Source organism: Palaemon carinicauda, chromosome 8, assembly GCF_036898095.1.
Source record: "Palaemon carinicauda isolate YSFRI2023 chromosome 8, ASM3689809v2, whole genome shotgun sequence".
Taxonomy (NCBI): Eukaryota; Metazoa; Arthropoda; class Malacostraca; order Decapoda; family Palaemonidae; genus Palaemon; species Palaemon carinicauda.
Window position 1 is genome coordinate 110,040,454 of NC_090732.1, and position 19,115 is coordinate 110,059,568.

Here is a 19,115-nt window from a genome sequence, read left to right on the forward strand (position 1 = left end):
TGCGATGTACCTACAACGCCATCTGAACACTGAACGGTCAAACTATTGTGTTCATTTTGGAGTTGGCAAATAATATATTAACATTCGTAATTTGAGCCTTCCTATCTTCCTTCAGTATATTGTCTTTGAACTGAACATAGATACAATCATAAATTTTCTTTTTAGAAGACCGTAAACGTTGGTTATTAATACTTCAATTAAGGTAAGCTGGCATCCTATATCCACGTTAGACGACAGGACCTCAGAGTCAGAGAGCTTACTCATTAGTAGACCCTTGTCCTTGTGTTGAAGGTGTTGATCTATCACCAGTACGTGATGAAGTGTATAACAAAAGGTAAGATTATGTAGGTCGAAAGGGGAAATTGTAGACGGCCAATTTTAGAGTATTTTATGTAAGCATAGGGAAAAATCTGTAGTCTTATGATTTTTAGGCTTTCAACAAACTCTGGAGTAGCTGAAATTGCCTAGTTCAGGCCATTCTACCATTTGTCTATTCTTAATTTGTGCATATTATGATGTAATTAGCATTAGTTCTTTTATATGGTAAAATGAATAAAAGAAAGGTAGCTCTGTTGTATAAGGTAAGCTCAGCCTAGTGTATAAAACAAAGTCCTATAATGAAAGAGTTGGGCCATTTGTATATTTATGAACAAAGCGTAAATATATGATGCATTAATTGGGTATCTTGCTTGGTTATCGGTACATTTATTAAAGTTTTAAGCCAGCGTCAGCTATTTGATTTTATTTAACTTTATTATAGATATTAGATTTGACTTAATACGGGAAACTTATGCATATATCGGAAATCAATGATTATAAACATATTTGTCGATGAATATTGATATCTATATTATTGTTTTCTAAGTCCAAGAACGTCTTGAGGTGCCACACGAAGTGTTGCACCCTTTGGGATTTTTTATTTTTCTTTGTCGACAACATATTGAGTAAAAAGGCCTGATCGCCATTTATCTTTTTGTTCTGAATTGTGGCTATGGTAAAGATACTGAAACCTGATTGGTTCCTTTATTACAAGTTCATATAATTAACCGCTGTTTTGGAATGCAGCATTCCTTGTATGTGAGTTGTGTAACCGTCCTAATAGACTGGCATGGCTTAGGCCTATATAATACAGTCTTGTGATATTTCCAGGGATTCGTATTTTTAGGTTACCCAACGATTTCACGGCGATTATAGTGGAATGCCTGATATAATTAATAGGTATTCTCGTGAACAATCAGTGCCTCTTATAAGAAGAAATGCCCAAGCCTAAGCGTGACTTGTCTTAGCTTATCTGAAAGACAGGCATCAATAGTACTGTAATCCCACTGTGCTAATCCTGAAAACTTCGTAGTATGAATGACATAAAGGCACTTAACCTTATAGCTCCCATCTTCCCCTGGATACTAATTTTGTTTGTGAGCCACAGGTTATACAGTACAAGCACTAGGACCATTATTTTGTCACTGAGGCTACTAGGTTAGTTTTGATTCTATTGCAGGGGTAAAATTACAGTTTCAATCAATCTTTGATATCTTCTGTAAAAAAATTATTTGTTTCTACGCAAATACAAACCCTTTGCTATTTATAGTTTATTACTTTCAGCAATGCTAAAAACTAGCCAAGACAATTTTAGTGAGGGATAACTACCCCCATCCGCTAGTTAACAGTTGGGGATTGGGGTAGACCAGCTACCCCCCTCACTCACACCTGTCAGCTGAGTAACCACTTTTGCTTTTGGCTGGGTAGAATGTAACTTAAAACTTGCCTTGACTATTAATTCACCTACTCTTTTTCTTTTGTACAGGTGTGTGTGTACTTGCTGTCCCGGTATGCGGACTTGTCCTGGTCCCAAAGGCTGCTCATGCAATACCTTCATGTCTTCCGTTGAGACTAACTGTCGCCTCCAGTGCATGGCTTGCAGGGGCCATTGGTGTTCACGGGATGTGGCCTGCCTCCCAATGGGAGAGGTTCGGGTTCAGGAAGAAAAAGAAGTCCAAGTGTGTTTCTTCACCTTTGAGGTCTTCCTCGAAATCGGAGAAGTCGCGGGCTTCTGCTTCTTCTACCTCCAAATCTCTCTCCTTAGCTGTTCCTCTGCCGGGCCCTTCCGGGGTACGGCCAAGCAGCAGCGCAGGGCTTGTTAATTGAGGTCAACCCTGTGGGATAGGCGAAGGTGTTGACTCCCCTAGTGAGTCAGCAGCTTCCCTTTCCCCAGGGAGCGCCTGCTTTTTTCTCAAATCTTGCATCCTTTTGGCCATCGCTGGGCGTTGATGGTCCCCCTCCGTAGGAGGCTATATTTAAGCTCCTTCAGTTGGAAGCGGAGAGAAGGCGGTCATTCTTCCTCCGTGGAGGTTGATCCTCCTTGTGTGGACGCAGGCGCTACTGCCCAACGGTCAAGCTCTGTCTGTTTCTGACGCCAAGGAGTTTGCTGATCCACCAGGAGCTGTGGCAGACCTTTCTCTGAGGCAGCACTGGCGAAGTTTGCTCTGTATTCCTCCTCAAGGGATTATAGGGAGGAAGGCTTTGTGACCCCTCTCCATCCTGGATGTTCTCCTTCTCGGGCTCTGAGAAGACATCTTTTTGAACCTGCTAGCCCTTTGGGCTGGCGTGACCGTGAGCCTTCAGGCTCTCGTCATGTTGATTATGTGGGTTCTTATGACCCTAGCAGTCCTTCGGGCATCCGTTGCGTTGAACTTTCGGGTTCTAGCGACTTGGAACTTTCCAGTTCCAGGCTTTCGTAACGATGGCTACACTGAGCCTTCATACTCTCGTGCCATCAGTCACTCTCAACCCTCGGCTTCTCGTGACAGGGAGACCTTAATCTCCCATTACGCTGACCCTTCACGGTCTCATAACCCTGATTACGCTGAGCACCTAGGGCTCTCGTGCCTCTCATCACGTGGCAGAGAAACTTCGGGGTCACGCAACCCAGGTTACGCTAAGCCCTTGGGCTCTTGTGCCTTTCGTCTCACTGATCCTTCGGGGTCTCGTGGCAGGGAAACTGCTGTTTCCTGTTACATTGACCCTTCAGGGTCTCGTAACCCCAGTATCGTTGAGCCTATATGCTTTCGTCCCGATGATACGCTGAACCCTCGGGTTCCTGTAGCATGGAGTTCTCTCCTTGTCACTTGAGTCCTGGGATTTCACATGATCACGCTGAGCCTGTCGGTTCTCTCAACCCTTGTTATCAAGACTTTTGCTCTCATGACAGAAAGTCTTCGGACTCTCGTCGCACAGAGCTTTCGGACTCATGCGACCAACGCTACACTGCACCCAAGTGTTCTCAAATCTCTTATCGTGTTATCCATCCCACAGGAGTTAGTGACGAAGTTCCTCAGGTTCCTAGCTGCGTGGATTCTTATGGGTCTCGTGACCGGGGTTTACGCTCCACGGTTGCTCCCCCTCCTGGCTTTCCACCTTTTGACCCAGCTCAGTCTCGTGCTGCATTACGCGACAGAACAGCATCGCGCAACACTTTCGGAGCGTCAGCGATGGAACGTCTCGTTCTAGAGAGGGTTCTTGGGCTTACTATCGTCGCGAAACCCACCACTCCTCACTCCGGTGGTAGCTTTGTTCTCAGACGAATAACCATCTCCGTTTTTGGCTGCAGGAGGTCACCCCTCTCGAGTAACCTTACTACACAGAGAGGCTTCAGAGACGTCAGTCACCCACGCGATAACATCCAGACCCTATCTCTAAAGGAAGGCCTGTGCCGATGTTGCCTGCTTGGAAGCCTCCTACAGGCAAGAGGGTTAAGAAACCTGCTGAGGTTCCTAAACCAAAGGATCTGTGTTTTCCTAAGGACCTACCCCTCAGTTCTTTGGGAGCTCGCAACACCCCATGGCTTTGAGCATTATTCAGTGTAATGTGTCAGGCAGTTGATGGGGTCACTCCTTGTCCTTAGAGGATTCCTTTGCTGCCACCTTGCATCCCAGGGTCTTCCCCTCCTGCCGACCCTAGGAGGAGTTTGGAGGATTCCGGGCCTGCGGGTCCTTTTGGTAGAGAGAAACCCTTCTCCCCTCGCAAGAGACCTCGGGAAGTGTGTGTGCAAGAACTCCAAAGTAGCCCCTTACAGTTCAAGATGCCACAGGCCAGACCTAAGAGGAGGAGGAAAAGGATCCGTCCTTCGCCTCACAAGTAAGACAGTGTAACTTGCTATAGGGACTCCTTTTGTCCTTCCCTGGTCGAGATAGTGCCTAAAGAGGTACGACCTATGACTGGGCGTAACATGCTCCCTCCGGAGTCTCATTACTATCTTGCCCATAGACCAGCAGAACCTTCCAGGACCTCAGCAGAACCTTCCAGGACCTCGCTGATGGAAGAACGCTGCCTCAGAGCACAGAGCCAAAGGATTTATCTACCATCCCTAAATCCTCAGCCAGACCTCCCTCTTCGCTGCCTACTAGGCAGCTGGAAGCGAGCACTTCCTCGGCAGTTTCCCTGTATCCGGTTTATCCCGATGACAACTAAGACTCTCTCGGGGCTCCTATGTGGAAGAGCTCGTATATGGAAGGACAAAGCGATCCCGATGACTATGTTTTGCCAGCTCCTGCTAGCCCTAAGCTAACGGAGGATGAGAGGAAGGAGTCTGAGCATGCCTTCTGCCAGGTCTTAGCCTGCCTCTGATCCATCAATGGGCTACCTGATCCTTATGTAGACCCTCAAGATGGATAGGAAACTATCCTTGACCAGGTTTATGGTATTCAGAAACCCCTGAGGGCCAGTGGAGCTCTGCCCTGGTCAGAGGGGTAGAGGAGTACAGTACCAAACAGAAGGCATTGTCAGGCAACTGGGTCCACCTCCTCTTTCCACTCCCCAAGCTCCTCCCTACTCTGTATGTGTTTCAGATGAGGTACTACGAGATCCTCGGAGAGTCTCTCCTTACCTGCCTCTCTCAAGGGCTACGCCCTTCGAGATGCTTACGGGACTTCCAGTCTCGTTATCAGCCTCTCAGATCCTCAACCAAGAGAAGGTGGTGAAGTACGCCATGCAGGCGACTTCGTGGCTTGACTTCCGGTTGGGGTCTTTAGGGCAACTGATTCGATCCAAGCATTTGTGTCTGGAGTCCTCCAGGAAGTCCATGGAGACTTTCCTACTGTTTGGTACTCGGGCCATAGAGTTTCTCTCCCATCAGGTGATAAACCTTTAGACATCTCTCTCAGTCTGAAATGGCGAGACTTAGGAATGCACCCTTTGAAGGTAATTCCTGTTCAACCCCTAGGATGTCAAGTGGGTGGCTGAGAGGTGGAGGAAGTCCAGCCAGGACTCCCTCATCCAAAAGGTTTTGACAGAGAGACCCTACCCCTCTCAGCCACAGTGGAAACCACATCTGAAAGCGCAAACAAAAAGAGATAGACTCAAAACAACAGGGTCAAAGGGGGCCTAATCAAGTCTTTTGTGGTAAAAAGTCCTTTTGTGGAGGAAAGGGAAAGAAGGGATCCAGCCGAGGCCGTTCTCACTAGGACAGGTAGTCCTTGTATTTGTCCACCTGTGGTGGGATGCCTGCAAAGCCGCTAGCAGAGGTGGCTCCACCATGGGGCTGAGCTCTGGACAGTCGAGGTGATTCGTTCAGGATATCGCATTCTGTTTACACTCTCTCTCAATCCACTGACTCGAATGCCAATTCCATCAAACTCCTATGTGAAAGGATCTGCACAGGAGTGTGCCCCTAGGGCAGAAGTCCAGACCATGTTGGAAAAGGGCGCTCTCCAAGAGGTTCTTAATGTCTCCAAGCTTTTATAGTTGACTCTTTCTTGTGAGAAAGGCGTCTGGAGGCTGCAGACCAGTTATCAACCTCTCGGCTCTGAACTGGTTTGTCGAGCAGACCCCGTTCAGAATGGAGACGACCGACACTGTCAAACCAGCGATAAGACTGCAGGACTTCATGTGCACTCTAGATCTGATGTACACATACTTTCAGATTCCAATCCATCCGTGTTCCAGGAAGTATTTTAAGATTCATGCTCGACCTGAAACATTACCAATTCAGGGTACTGTGTTTTGGTTTTTCCACAGCATCTAAGGTCCTCACGAGAGTGTTCGCCCTAGTGTTATCTTTGGCATACAGAGTCTACATCCATCTCCTAAGATATTTGGATGACTGGCTGATTCTGGCAGACTCGGAGGCGTTTCTTCTCTGCCACCAAGATGAGCTTCTAAGGTTTTGCCAGGATCTGGGATCATGGTAAACCTCGAAGTCTCTTCTGCTTCCCTCTCAACAACTGATATACGTAGGCAAAGATTTCCCATCTAACGAAAGAATGCAGAGACTGATGAAGATAGCGTAGGTCCTCTTCAGATGGGAAGAGCTCCGGCGCAGAGTTAGCTTCGTCTTCTAGGTCACCTATCTTCTCTGACCCAACTAGTCTCTAACAGTTGCCTGAAGTGGAGATCTCTTCTGTAGCGTCTGAAATTCCCGTGGAATCAGTCCAGCAATTCTATGGATCATCTAGTCTGCATAGGGCTAGAGGAACAGTCAGATTTCAGATGGTGGCAGGAGGATCCAAACCTCTGCAAAGGGCTCAATCTTCTCGTCTCTCCCCTGTAATTGACGTTTTTTTCTGATGCATCAAAAGAAGGGTGGAGGCCCACGTGCTGCACCATTACATCTCCAGTTAATGGTCCGAATCAGAAAGGTACCAGCACTTAAATCTCTTAGAGATGAGGGCAGGCTTTCTGGCCCTCAAACAGTTTCACCAGGTCCTGGCAGGGCACTCAGTGGTGTTGATGAGCGACAACACCAAGGTAGTAGCTTATCTGAAAAAAACAGGACGGTACCTTTTCGCAGCAGTAGTGCTATCTTGAAGTAGAGATACTCAGATGGGCAGAAGACAACTCGGAGACTATGAGCTCGCTTCATTCCGGGCAAGTGGAATGTGCTAGCAGACAAGCTGAACAGAGCGACGCAGATAGTTGGCACCGAGTGGTTTTTGAATCCTCTGATAGCCAACAAAATCTTGACTCTCTGGGTTCGCCAATTGTGGATCTGTTCACAACGGCCCTTAATTTCAGACTCCCGTTATACTGCTCACCAGTCCCAGATCTCCAAGCTCTTTGGCAAGATGCTTGCAAATGTCTCTTATAGCTCCGCTATGGCATCATGCAGAATGGTTCTCGCTAGCGAGAAAGAGTTTGATGGCATCCCCATATGGGAAAGTAGTCGATGGCAACCTAATGTATGGTCTTGCTGAGCAAACCCTCACATAAGAGACTACATACAGTTTTAGGAAACTCTCATTCCTGAGAACTTTTACATAATTTCAACAGGAGTTTGCTAAAATTTCATAAATGCCATAGGAATTCCTTTCTGGCGCGTGCACTCTCTTCAAGACAAAACCTTAAGGTTATTGCCACAAACACGGTTTCTACCGTATAATTGAGTTAGCCGCATGCCGTCATTGTACCCTTGGGCACAACGACTTCTCATTTTACACGATATTCTACGAGACATTTTATTTATTTTATCCTTACAGGGTTATTGTCTCAAGCATTTAGTCACAAGGGAGCAGTGTTAGCTTAGGTGTTGAACGATAGAAATACTGTGGTCATCTTTTCATTCCGTTTATGAAAGTTCCAAACCCCGCCCAAAAGGGAGCCATATAGTTTTTGACTGTGTGTGAAAGTTAGCAAGCCCCTCCCACAAGGAGGATAGGAAAACCAAAATTGGAATGATTGCTGCAATAACTGTATATTTAGTTTGTTAGCACATGCCCTCACATTTTTAGAAATACTACAGCTAGTTGACGATTAAATTTTCCTTGGGCAATAGTGTTGCAATTTTTCGCACATACATTACTCCTGCAACTAGATTTGTATTCAAACATTTATCTGGAGGCAAAGATTACACATGCACTAATGCAGATGGCCAACTACATATGAGTGCAAGCGAAGAATGATTGCTACAATAATTGTATATTTTGTTTGTGGGCATATGTGCTCACATCTTGAAAAAATACTAAAGCCAGAAGACGATAAAATTTTCCTTGGGCAATAATGTTGCGATTTGTTGCACATACATTGTTCTGCAACCGGATTCGTTTTCAAGCGTTTATCCGGAGGCAAAGATTTCGCGTGTGCAAATGCAGATGGGCCGATCCGATCCGTATGCGTGCTAGAAGATCTTTCTGTCAATAAGGGCTATAAACCATCTTACAATTAGAACTCCGTTCTAATGATATAATTTTTAATGGCTATTTGTTCCATAACTGGAATACAAACCACACTATTTATTAGGGGTTATACTTTCGGCGGAGCTGAAATGACGAGCCATTCAAATTTAGCGAGGGTTAACTACCCACACCGCTAGTTAACGGGGGTAGGGGGTGGGTAGCTTGCTACCACTCCCGCTCACACACCTGTGATTTAGTCACTTTATTTTGGCTCGGATTGAGAACGGTTGTTTCCTCTCTCCCTCCTCGCCTATTCTGGAAACATTTTTAATTTTTATGTATATATGTGTATAGAAATGTGATAAGTTTCCTTTTCAGTGTTTGTGCTGTGTGTGTGATACATATACAACAACGACACTTCCGTACATTACCAAGGCCAACAGAGTTCCACTTTGTGGGGAACGACCTCTCCCTCTCTGGTCCATCCCAGTTCCTGATCGTCTTGCCACTGGTTGTCCTACCAGCTGACCTGCCAACCTACTAGCGCTACTTTAGCGCACGCGCGTGCCAACAGTCTTCCGTGCGCACCCTCCAACAGTTTTGCACGCGCCGACGATCTTCCGCATGCGGGCGCCAATGGTTTTCCGCGGGCGCCAATGGTTTTCCGCGGGCGCCAATGATTTTCCGCTCGCACCCGCGCCAATGATTTTCCGCGCGCACACGCGCTAATGATTTTCTGCACGCACGCACGCACGCACGCGCGCCAATGATTTTCTGCGCGCACGCACGCACGCACGCACACACGCGCGCGCCAATGATTTTCTGCACGCACGCACGCACGCACGCACGCACGCACGCACGCACGCACGCACGCACGCACGCATGCACGCGCGCCGACGATCTTCTGCGTGCGGGCGCCGATGGTCTCCCGCGCGCGCTCACCGACGATCCTCCGATGGCCTTCTGCTCATGCGCGTGCCAACGGCCTTTCCGCGGTCCGGCGGCCTTCCGCGCGTGTCGGCGGCCTTCCGCGCGTGTCGGCGGCCTTCCGCGCGTCCCGGCGGCCTTCCGCGCGTCCCGGCGGCCTTCCGCGCGTCCCGGCGGCCTTCCGCGCGTCCGGCGGCCTTCCGCGCGTGCCGGCGGCCTTCCGCGCGTGCCGGCGGCCTTCCGCGCGTGCCGGCGCCCTTCCGCGCGTGCCGGCGCCCTTCCGCGCGGCCGGCGGCGCGCGCCCGCCCTTCCGCGCGGGCCGGCGCCCTTCCGCGCGTGCCGGCGCCCTTCCGCGCGTGCCGGCGCCCTTCCGCGCGTGCCAGCGCCCTTCCGCGCGTGCCCGTGCTAGCGGTATTCCACACGCGGACACCAAAGGTCTCCTGCGCAAGCACCCGTTGGCCTTCCGCTCGCATGCGTGCCAATACTTTTGGGCTCCAATGATCTTGCGCGCACGCAGCCTTCTGCTCGCGCCGACAGTCTTCTGCTCGCGCCGACAGTCTTCTGCTCGCGCCGACAGTCTTCTGCGCCCGGGGGCTGATGGTCTCCCCGCCAATGATCATCTGCACGTGCGCGCCAGCAGTCTCCACGTACTACTTGCACCAATGAACCCACTCTTGCGCAACCAGTTACACGCTTCGGCGCATTCTAGGGAGAATGCACAAAACTACACAGTGCCTTACTGCGCGCCAGCGTTCTTCCGCACTTTACTGCGTCCTCCTGCGCAGTTACGGTCTCAGATCCAATGCGCCAGCTCTTGCCAAAGAGTCCGCGCTCGTAGATCCAATGCACCAGCTCTTGTCTAAGAGCCAGAAGTTGCCTGCTCTCCAGGCAGAAATTGAGCACCAGCATCATCCTGTGTGCCATTGCAATAGGCAGTAAAAAGGAATAAAACTTTTTGGACAGGTCACCATTGCCCTATTCCTCCTCGCAGACACATAAACATTGCCACTGGGAAAGAGAAATAAGGCTTCACAGAATGATTCAAGATCCCAAAGATTCCATCCCACAAGGGGAATCGAAATGGGGAATCCTTGGTCCCTGGCTCTTCTGAAGTTTCTTTTTACCTTGACAGACCACCGTCGGGAAACGGGAAAGCATCAACAGTTTACTGATCACTAGGTCGCTGATCACCAGATCACCAATTGCTAGCTCAATGCTGATCTTTGACCTCAAGGCCTTCCAATGACTAACGATCTCCAATTGCTAGCGTTTACAATCACCGATTGCTAGACAATAACCAGTTGTCAGCTTGCTGATCACTAGATCACCGATGGGCAGCTCATCTTTCTCTGATCATTGAACTCAGCTCGCTGATCTCTGACCAGCCTATCCTTCAGCTTGCTGATCTCCAACTCACCATTGGCTCACAGACCACTGATTCATCGGTCATCGGCAATTTGCCAGCAGTTCGTGACTCGAACTTACTAGTCAACCGCTTCCTGTAGTTCCTAGATCAGAAGGTATACAACATACTTCTCACTACTGTCGGTTCACCATCACACTAAAGTAATCGGAAAACGTTTCGACAACCCTCATCAATGGCTTGTCGACAGGGAACTACTTGAGAGCACTCTCCAACTGCAGAGTAACCTTGATACCCAATGGTTAACCATTGATTGACATTCGCCAGATTGATTCTATTCTAAGGAATAGCATCAATTCCATCAGGGTGCATAGTAAGGCTAAGCGTTGCCTTCTTTCTGTTAAGTTAAAGGAATTCTCTCTCAGAGAAGAATTCTTACACTGGGTATCGTGCCTGATCCTTTACGACACGAGTCAAGACTCCAGCGTCGACAATATACCATGCAAAAAAATCCACAAGGAGCTGTCCTTTTAGGTCGATGTCCACACCATGTTGGAGTTAGAACAAGGGCTAAGACTTCAGGTCTTCATTTGCACACTGGACCTAAAGGACACTTACTCCCAGGTCCAAATCATCCATCTGGGAAGTGTGTGGAAAATTCAGTCTGGACAAACAAGAAACACCAGTCTCACAGGATTGGCATCTGTCTCCTCTGTCTCCGGACGACTTACTAACCTTAGCAGACTCGGTGACAACATTGCATTAACAGTGGAACTTCTGAAGTCTTCTTACCAAAATCCAGTGATCAGGATAAACCTATGGAAGTCTTCCCTACTTCCCTCCCAGAAGACTAGTGTATCTGGGAATGATTCTAGACACCAATCTCTACCAAACCTTCTCGAAACAAGAACGACTCCCATTCCAAGAAACTTGAGTTGGAAAAAGAAGAGAGGGGGGACCATAGTGCTGCACCACACGACCTCAGCCCTCTGGACAGAGCCCGAAAGTACCTTCACTTAAATCTCTTAAGAAATGAAGGCCAACTTTTTGGTCCTTCAGCAGCCTCATCGGTTCCCAACAGAACACTCAGTGATGTGATGGACAACACACCACATAGAGACACAGATCGACAAGCAAGAAGGAACTTGCTCGTAGCCTCTTCCCATCTAACAGAATAGACACTTAGATGGGCAAAAGTCCGTTCGGTAACACTATCAGCTTGCTTCATTCCAGACTGGAAGAACTTGCTCGCCGACAATCTGTGCACAGCATCTCAGATAAGGTATACCGAATGGACTTTGGATCGCCATGTAGACGACAAAGTCCCGACTTTACGATGTCCTCCAACTAGTGGTCTGTTCGCAACACTCCTGAATCTCAGGCTGCCATTGCTCACCAGCCCTAGACCTCAAGGCTCTTTGGCAACAACGATGGGTATAACAATGACGTTTACGTCTCGTCCCTGTTTTATCTGGAGAAGGGCACTCAAGAAGGCTAGAACATCGGTCAACCTCTTAAGGACTCTCCTAGCTCCGCCATGACATTTTCCAGAACGGTTTCCAAACCTTTTACAGCTCCTGATAGAGTCTCCAAGAGAACCCTCTCCACATCACAGACAACCCACTTTGACACCTACCACAAGCTATAGATTTGCTATGATTGTACGCCTGGAGACTACCCAATACCTCTTTGTGAAAAGGTTGTCTAGATATCTGAGGAATTCCTTCGCATCAGTCTACCAGGCAGTAAAACGTCTTGTGTGGTTGGTGTCATGTGAAAGTCTCTCTCTCCACTCGATACCTCGATTCCAGCAATAGCGGAATTCCCGAGTATATACAAGAGGAAAAGACCGCCTATTCAGTTCCGACAGGTAAAGATGATCACTCAACCTTGATCCTTCACCTTCAAACTGAAAGAAAGGGACACCCTCTCATCAATAGACTTTTCCTAACTCATATGGACTTATAACTTGCCTTTCTCCAGTTGGAATTGAGACCTTCCTCTCGGAACATGGTTCAAATCTTCGATCCCTAAAGGGACCTCCTTATGTTCGACTTCACCAGGCAACAAATTTTCTCCTGATTTAAGAACACAATGTTCTTTCACACTCGGACAACAACCATATGAGTTAAGGAACTTCATGGTCTCTTTCGACATCGCCCATTATTGAGAAGGGCAAAAGACAATGTACAGTTTCGTCCCTGAGTATGTCGCCAGACAGTTTCCAGAGGTGACGGATCCTACACTAGTCTCAACTCGGTAACGGACGATCCAGATCATCCGTTACTGTACCCAGGGTAAGGTATGAGACTTTACCTAAATAAAATGGCAACAGCCCGCTTCTCTTGTCATCAGCACTGTGAGAGACTAGAGGAGGATCACCGAAACATCATCTCGACATGACGACTCACAGTGTCAGGGGCATAACTATAACCCTGGTCCTTCTTAGCATATTACTCTGTGACGCAGCTTTTACAAGAAAGGATGTGAATGCTTCAGGTGACTTTCACAACATTTCTCCTGCAAGACGTGACCCACAGAAACTCGATACGATCTCTATCGGTCCGGTGATGGCTGCACAACTGCTGGTTGTATACCTCAAGCTCCTTATTGGACAAGTAGAAGGTTGAGGGCACTGTTACCCGGTTTTAGTCTGCATGAATGAAAAGATTTGACTGGCCCATATTCTTTTCTTCATCCTACCCTCTCGTGGGGAAAGCAGCATCCTGGGTTCTCTGCATAAGCTGACCTCAAACCACTGCTGGTAAACCATGCTCCCTTGTGTACCTAGTAATAAGCTAATACTGTTGCGTCCCCATACCCTGGCGAGGTGGTATTGGGAAGTCTTGGTTACATCAGGTTTTTACTACATAGACTCGGAATAACTTTACCTAGACAGTCACAATTCTGCACGTCTCAACACACAGCTTGCGTAGGCCGCGGACATTGTGTAGCAAGGTTTAGCAAGGGCAGGGACAAATTATTTTTGAGTACTAACATACTCAGATAAGGAGCCCCTGGGCAAAGCCAAAAGTCAGATTGGCAGGGACGTCCACCCTTCCTAATGGGCGAGTCACCCCTAATAAATAGCATGGTTTGTATTCCAGTTACTGAACAAATGACATTCGTAGATAATTTGTATTTTTCCTAACTATATCAACCTTAGCTATTTATACAAACTTGCCCACCATCCCTATCCCCCTTGAAGTCCTGAAGTCCTGCCTCCAAGCAAAGTGACTAAATCTATTTATCAACCTAATTATAGAGTTTTCCTCTATGCCCATAGGTGGAATGATGATTCCTGAGGAATCTATGTACTATATATTAATAGGTTATATTAACAAATGGGTTTTATTATGAAAGAAGTCTTTGATTATTAACTTTGTTACTGCCATTGACTCTACAATATAGGAAAAATCATATTTCAAAGCAAAGGGATTATATTCAAAATTCATCATCATCATCTCCTCCTAAGCCTATTGACGCAAAGGGCCTCGGTTAGGTTTTGCCAGTCATCTCTATCTTGAGCTTTTAAATCGATATTTTTCTAATCATCCTCTCATATTTCACGGTTCATAGTCCTCAGCCATGTAGGACTGGGTCTTCCAACTCTTCTAGTGCCTTGTGGAGCCCAGTTGAAAGTTTGGTGAACTAATCTCTCTTGGGGAGTGCGAAGAGCATGACCAGATCATCTCTATATGCCCCTCACTATGGTCTCATCCACATATGGTACTTGAGTAATTTCTCTTATAGTTTCATTTCTAATCCTGTCATTTAACTCCCAATATTCTTCTGAGGGCTTTGTTCTGAAATCTACAAAATCTGTTGGATATTGTTTCTTTGTCATACCAGGACTCATGTCCATACAGTAACACCGATCTCACTAAACTGATATATAGCCTGATTTGTATGTGTAATTTCAGGTGATTTGATTTCCAAATTTCATATAATCTAACTATTGTCTGATTTGCTTTTTTTAAACTTTCATTAAACTCCAATTCTAAAGATCTTGTATTAGAGATCATAGCTGATGAATATCTGAAGGATTCGACCTCATTAAACCTTTCTCCCTCCAATGATATTTCATCTTCCATTACATACTCCGTTCTCATCATATGTCTTTCCTCTATTTATCTTAAGCCCAACCTCCGGCGATATTTCATGCATTCTGGTAAGCAACCATTGCAAACCCTGTGGTGTTCTTCTAACATGGACAGCGTCATCAGCATACTCTAGTTCAGTTAATTTCGTATAATCAATCCTGTCCAATCCTTCTTCACCATTTCCAACTGTTCTATGCATTAAGGAAGATAAATAACATAGGTGACAACACATTCCCTTGGAGTACTCCACTGTTCACTGGAAATTCATTTGATGGGACTCCACTAACATTAACTTTGTACTTACCACGCTCATGAACAGATTGATCAAATTTACTTATTTAGGAGCAACTCCGTAATAATGCAGGACTATCCACAAAATTGAATAATGCACTCTATCAAAGGCTTTTCCATAGTCCACAAATGCCATCAAAAGCGGAATCCTATACTCTACACATTGCTGTACAACATGTATCAAAATGAGTATTTGGTCAGTACAAATTCTACCCTTTCTAAATCCTATTTGTTCCTCTCTCAGCTTTTCATCAATCTCTCTCCCTAGCCTCTGTAGAATAAGCATACTATATATTTTCATGACAACTGACGAAAGTGTGATGCCTCTGTAATTATTGCAATAAGTCAAATCTCCTTTTTTTGTCATTTTCACCAACACTCCTAGCTCCCATTCATCAGGTTTTGCTTCTTCATGTCACATTCTACAAAATAATCTCATAAGTATTTTGGGAGTCACTTCATTTTCGGGCAATATCATCTCAGCAATTATTCCATCATATCCAGGGGCTTTCAATCTCTCTGAGTTTTTCAAGAATAGCTTCGACTTAAACACACTGAATTCATTCATTGGCACATCAAGGTCTTCATCAGCTTCAGGTGTATCAATCAAATTATTCCCTTCATATATCCTATTCAAGTGTTCCATCAAACGTTGCCTTTCTACGTCTTCGTTTGTTATAACAGATCAATTTCTCTTTTGGATGGGTATATTCAAAATTACTTAGGTTAAATCATTTTGGATGGTAGCACTGCAAACAGTTTCATAGTCATTAGTTTATTGTGCCATTTTAGTTAGTATATTAAACACCACCACTGAAAAATTAGTATAAGAGGATTAAAAAGATTTAAGTTGTAATAAGAGAAATAAAATACTTTTTTGTCTACTTATATTGCCTACTTATATTGCAGAGGCAAGAAGATAAATATAAAGAAGTGGTAACAACAAAAGAGAGAACAATGGAGGTGGAAATCGAATCATGGCGGTCACAAAAGCAGGAGGAGAGAGAGACCAGAGACAGGGGTTGGCATTCACACAGAAGAAAAACAGGGAAGAAGAGACATGACAAATGGCATTCACCAACTAGAAAAAAGAGAGAGCTGAGCCCCAGAGAACAGCATTCAGTAAAGAGTGAGGTGACTGAAGGGCAACACTCACAAAGGAGATACGACCTGGAAATGAAGACCAAGGAGTGCGAGTCTTTTGAAAGAGAACACCAAGAGATGAAGACTAAAGAGTGGCTGTCCCAAAAAAGAGCAGAGTTAGAGATGAGAACGAAGATGTGGCAGTCACAGAGGAAAGAAGAACTGCAGATGAGGACCAACGAATGGCAGTCACAATGGAGAGAAGAATTAGAAATGAGAACCAAGGAATGGCAGTCACAAAGAAGAGAAGATCTGGAAATGAGGACCAAGGAGTGGCACTTACAAAGAAGAGAAGAGATTGAGATAATGGCCAAGGAGTGGCAGATACAAAGAAGAGAAGAACTGGAGATAAGGACCAAAGAGTGGCTGTCACAAAGTACAAGAGAGATAGAGATGGTGCCCAAAGAGAGACAGTCACACAAGAGAGAAGAGCTGGAGAAGAAAGCAAACCAATGGCGGTTGGAAAGGATACAAGAGATGGAGATAAGGACCAGGGAGTGGAAGTCAAAAAGGATAGAAGAGATGGAGATAAGAATCACAGAATGGAAGTCACTAAGAGAAAATGAGATTTGCAAGAATTCTAAAAAGTGGGAGATACAAAGAAAAAAAGAGATGGAGACGAGAACCAGGGAGTGGCATTTACAGATGAAGAGAGAGATGGAAGCTGTAACCAATGAGTGGCAATCACAAAGGGAACAAGATATATCAAAGATCCAGACAAATCCCCAGCAAATTAAAAGAGAGACAGACATTAAAAGAGAGACAGACAAAGGTGAAGTCTTGATAATTTTATGAAATAAAAAAATAAAGAAGTGACACTACTGAGGAAAAGAAGGGAAAAAAATGAAATCTGGCACAGATCGCAGGGAAGTAAATAGAAGTTATTCTTTCTAAAAAAGAGACCCAAGTAATAGCCAGTCAGGAGGTATGCAAGAGAAGAGAATGATTTATTACGTCAGTGTTTCGAATGAAATACTAACTGAAGAGTAATGTAAATCGTTTGGTTAATAATTTCATGATATAGTTTAATATTCACTGTTATGTTTTTCTTTTCTGTTTGACTGTATTTTCATTTTAAAAGTTATCAATTATGTAGTATTTATCACTAGAATTGCATAATCCATGGAGTTTACAATCAAACTGCTATAAAGTTTACTTTTCTTTATCTAATTGTTTTGATATCTTATGTTATGTAGTGATAGTTCTGTTTAACTGTATTTTCATTTTATAAGATAGTAATAATGTATTTTAGTATCACTGAAAATGTATAATCCATTTTGTTTAGGACCAAAGTACTATAAGGTGTTACTTTTCTTAATTCAATTGTTTTGATACCTTTTGTTATGTAGTGATTGCTTTGCAAATACATATCTTAAAAAAATAACCAACCTTACATGAAATTTCTATAAAAAGTTGCCTCTCTCTCCAATGTTACATCACATCTATTTCTATTAATTTTGTATATCTGGAGAGCATTCTAACTAATAAAAACTGTTTAAACCAGCATAAGTTCTTTGCATTGTATCATAACCCAGGTCGTTTTAACTGATTGACCCACTATTTGTTCCTACACTTAATGCAGACCATCGACCTTTGACATGGTAAACTGAGGGGCACCGAGTAGAGAACATACCTTTGCTACACCAAACAGTCTTATCAAGCTCTTAACTCCACTATGTACTTTTACTTCAATATGTTTTCTTCAAAATCTAATGGATTTTTTCTTGGGTCATATTCCATATGTCCACAAAGTTACATTGAAATTGGTGTTGTAGGTTTTGCGAAATGTTGTTCACAAACAAAAAATAAATTAACAAAGTATTTGCCATTTACTTAACACTGCTCTGCTCCATACTTGTACTTTGAAGTACTTTATCCAAAATGTTACAGATTCATCCTTAAGTCATACCCAACATGACTACTAAGTTTGGTCAAAATCAGTACTGTAGTTTTTTATGTACAAGTTGCTCACAAACAAACAAATAAATAAATAGACATGGGTAAATACATATCCTTCGCAAAGTCTTCGAAAGACGACAATAGTTGTAAAGTGTATGGGAATTGTTGTTATACTTTTTGCAAGATAAACGATAGTTGTCTATTGGGTGGAAGGTATGGTACAGCCAACTAACACCTAGAGCAAACCTAACTTTGATTTTGGGGTTCAGTCAGTACAGGTGTAATGTACTTTAAGGGTCCTTATCAGGAGGTTTTAATCTCTCTCTCTCTCTCTCTCTCTCTCTCTCTCTCTCTCTCTCTCTCTCTCTCTCTCTCTCTCTCTCTCTCTCTCTCTCTCTCTTTTTTAGGTTGAATAAGTGCTCTTACAAAGTTTTTTTTTTATTGGATAATAATGAAAGGAGACATGGAAATAAAGTTTTTTTGATAACTGATTTTCTGTTGCTGTGGGTGGCCTTAAAATGCCCGACAAGAATATGAATATAAGGAAGTGTTAGTGTTCCTGTCAGAAGAAGAGTTCTTATATTGTAGACTGGGAAAGGGTAGAGCACTGCCATTTTATTTTTTAGTGTGTCTTGGCGATTTTGGAGATTTCTAAGGACGTATCACTTGGTTGTGCTCTTTTGATCTCTTAACCCGTGGCAGGGTTGTCTTTGATCTGCATGATCACTGAGGGACAAATTTTTAATTTTCCGTCTTCCCTGCCTTATCTTTGCTGTTAGTCTTGAATGCAACCTCGAAGAGAACAAGGAATAAAATAGTATGAACAGAAGTCTAGGAGCCATTACTTGGTGACTGGCAGTGACTACCAGCGACTTAAAGTTGATTCAGTACCAAACCCACTACCTAACAACGCTGACATAATTTACCAGCTCAAAGGGGCAAGTATATTCTCAAAAACTGATTTCCTGGCGGGGTATTATCAAGTCACCAGTAGCAAAAGAGGAATATGAAAATACAACAATCATCACCCCCTTCGTGGACTATACTTTCAATTAGAGGTGTTTCGGCTTTCCTAATGCAGGTGCCACCTTTCAATGCCTTATGAATGTTATCAATGACATATTCGGAGAATTATTCTGCTGCATACTCTACACTAATGATATCCTGATCTTCAGCCGCAACTATAAATCACATCAAGGACATCTACTGAAACAAGTCCTCAAGGAGCTCAGAGAAAACAGGTTGATTATCTAACAAGATAAGAGTGAATGAGCAAAAAATATG

At 44.7% G+C, this 19,115-nt stretch overlaps 1 protein-coding gene across 1 annotated transcript; it reads left to right on the plus strand.

Moving 5' to 3' along the window:
* Positions 1-213: 213 nt before the first annotated feature.
* LOC137645829 (uncharacterized) lies at positions 214-17,445 on the plus strand. Its single transcript, XM_068378806.1, has 2 exons — positions 214-334; positions 15,699-17,445. Exon 2 carries the CDS (start codon positions 15,747-15,749, stop codon positions 16,725-16,727), a length of 981 nt encoding a protein of 326 aa, XP_068234907.1. The 5' UTR covers positions 214-334; positions 15,699-15,746; the 3' UTR covers positions 16,728-17,445.
* The last annotated feature ends 1,670 nt before the right edge of the window (positions 17,446-19,115 follow it).

Bases quoted from the DNA above. Each gene is read 5' to 3' on its own strand.
- LOC137645829 (XM_068378806.1), top strand. From the start codon at position 15,747: ATGGAGGTGGAAATCGAATCATGGCGGTCACAAAAGCAGGAGGAGAGA.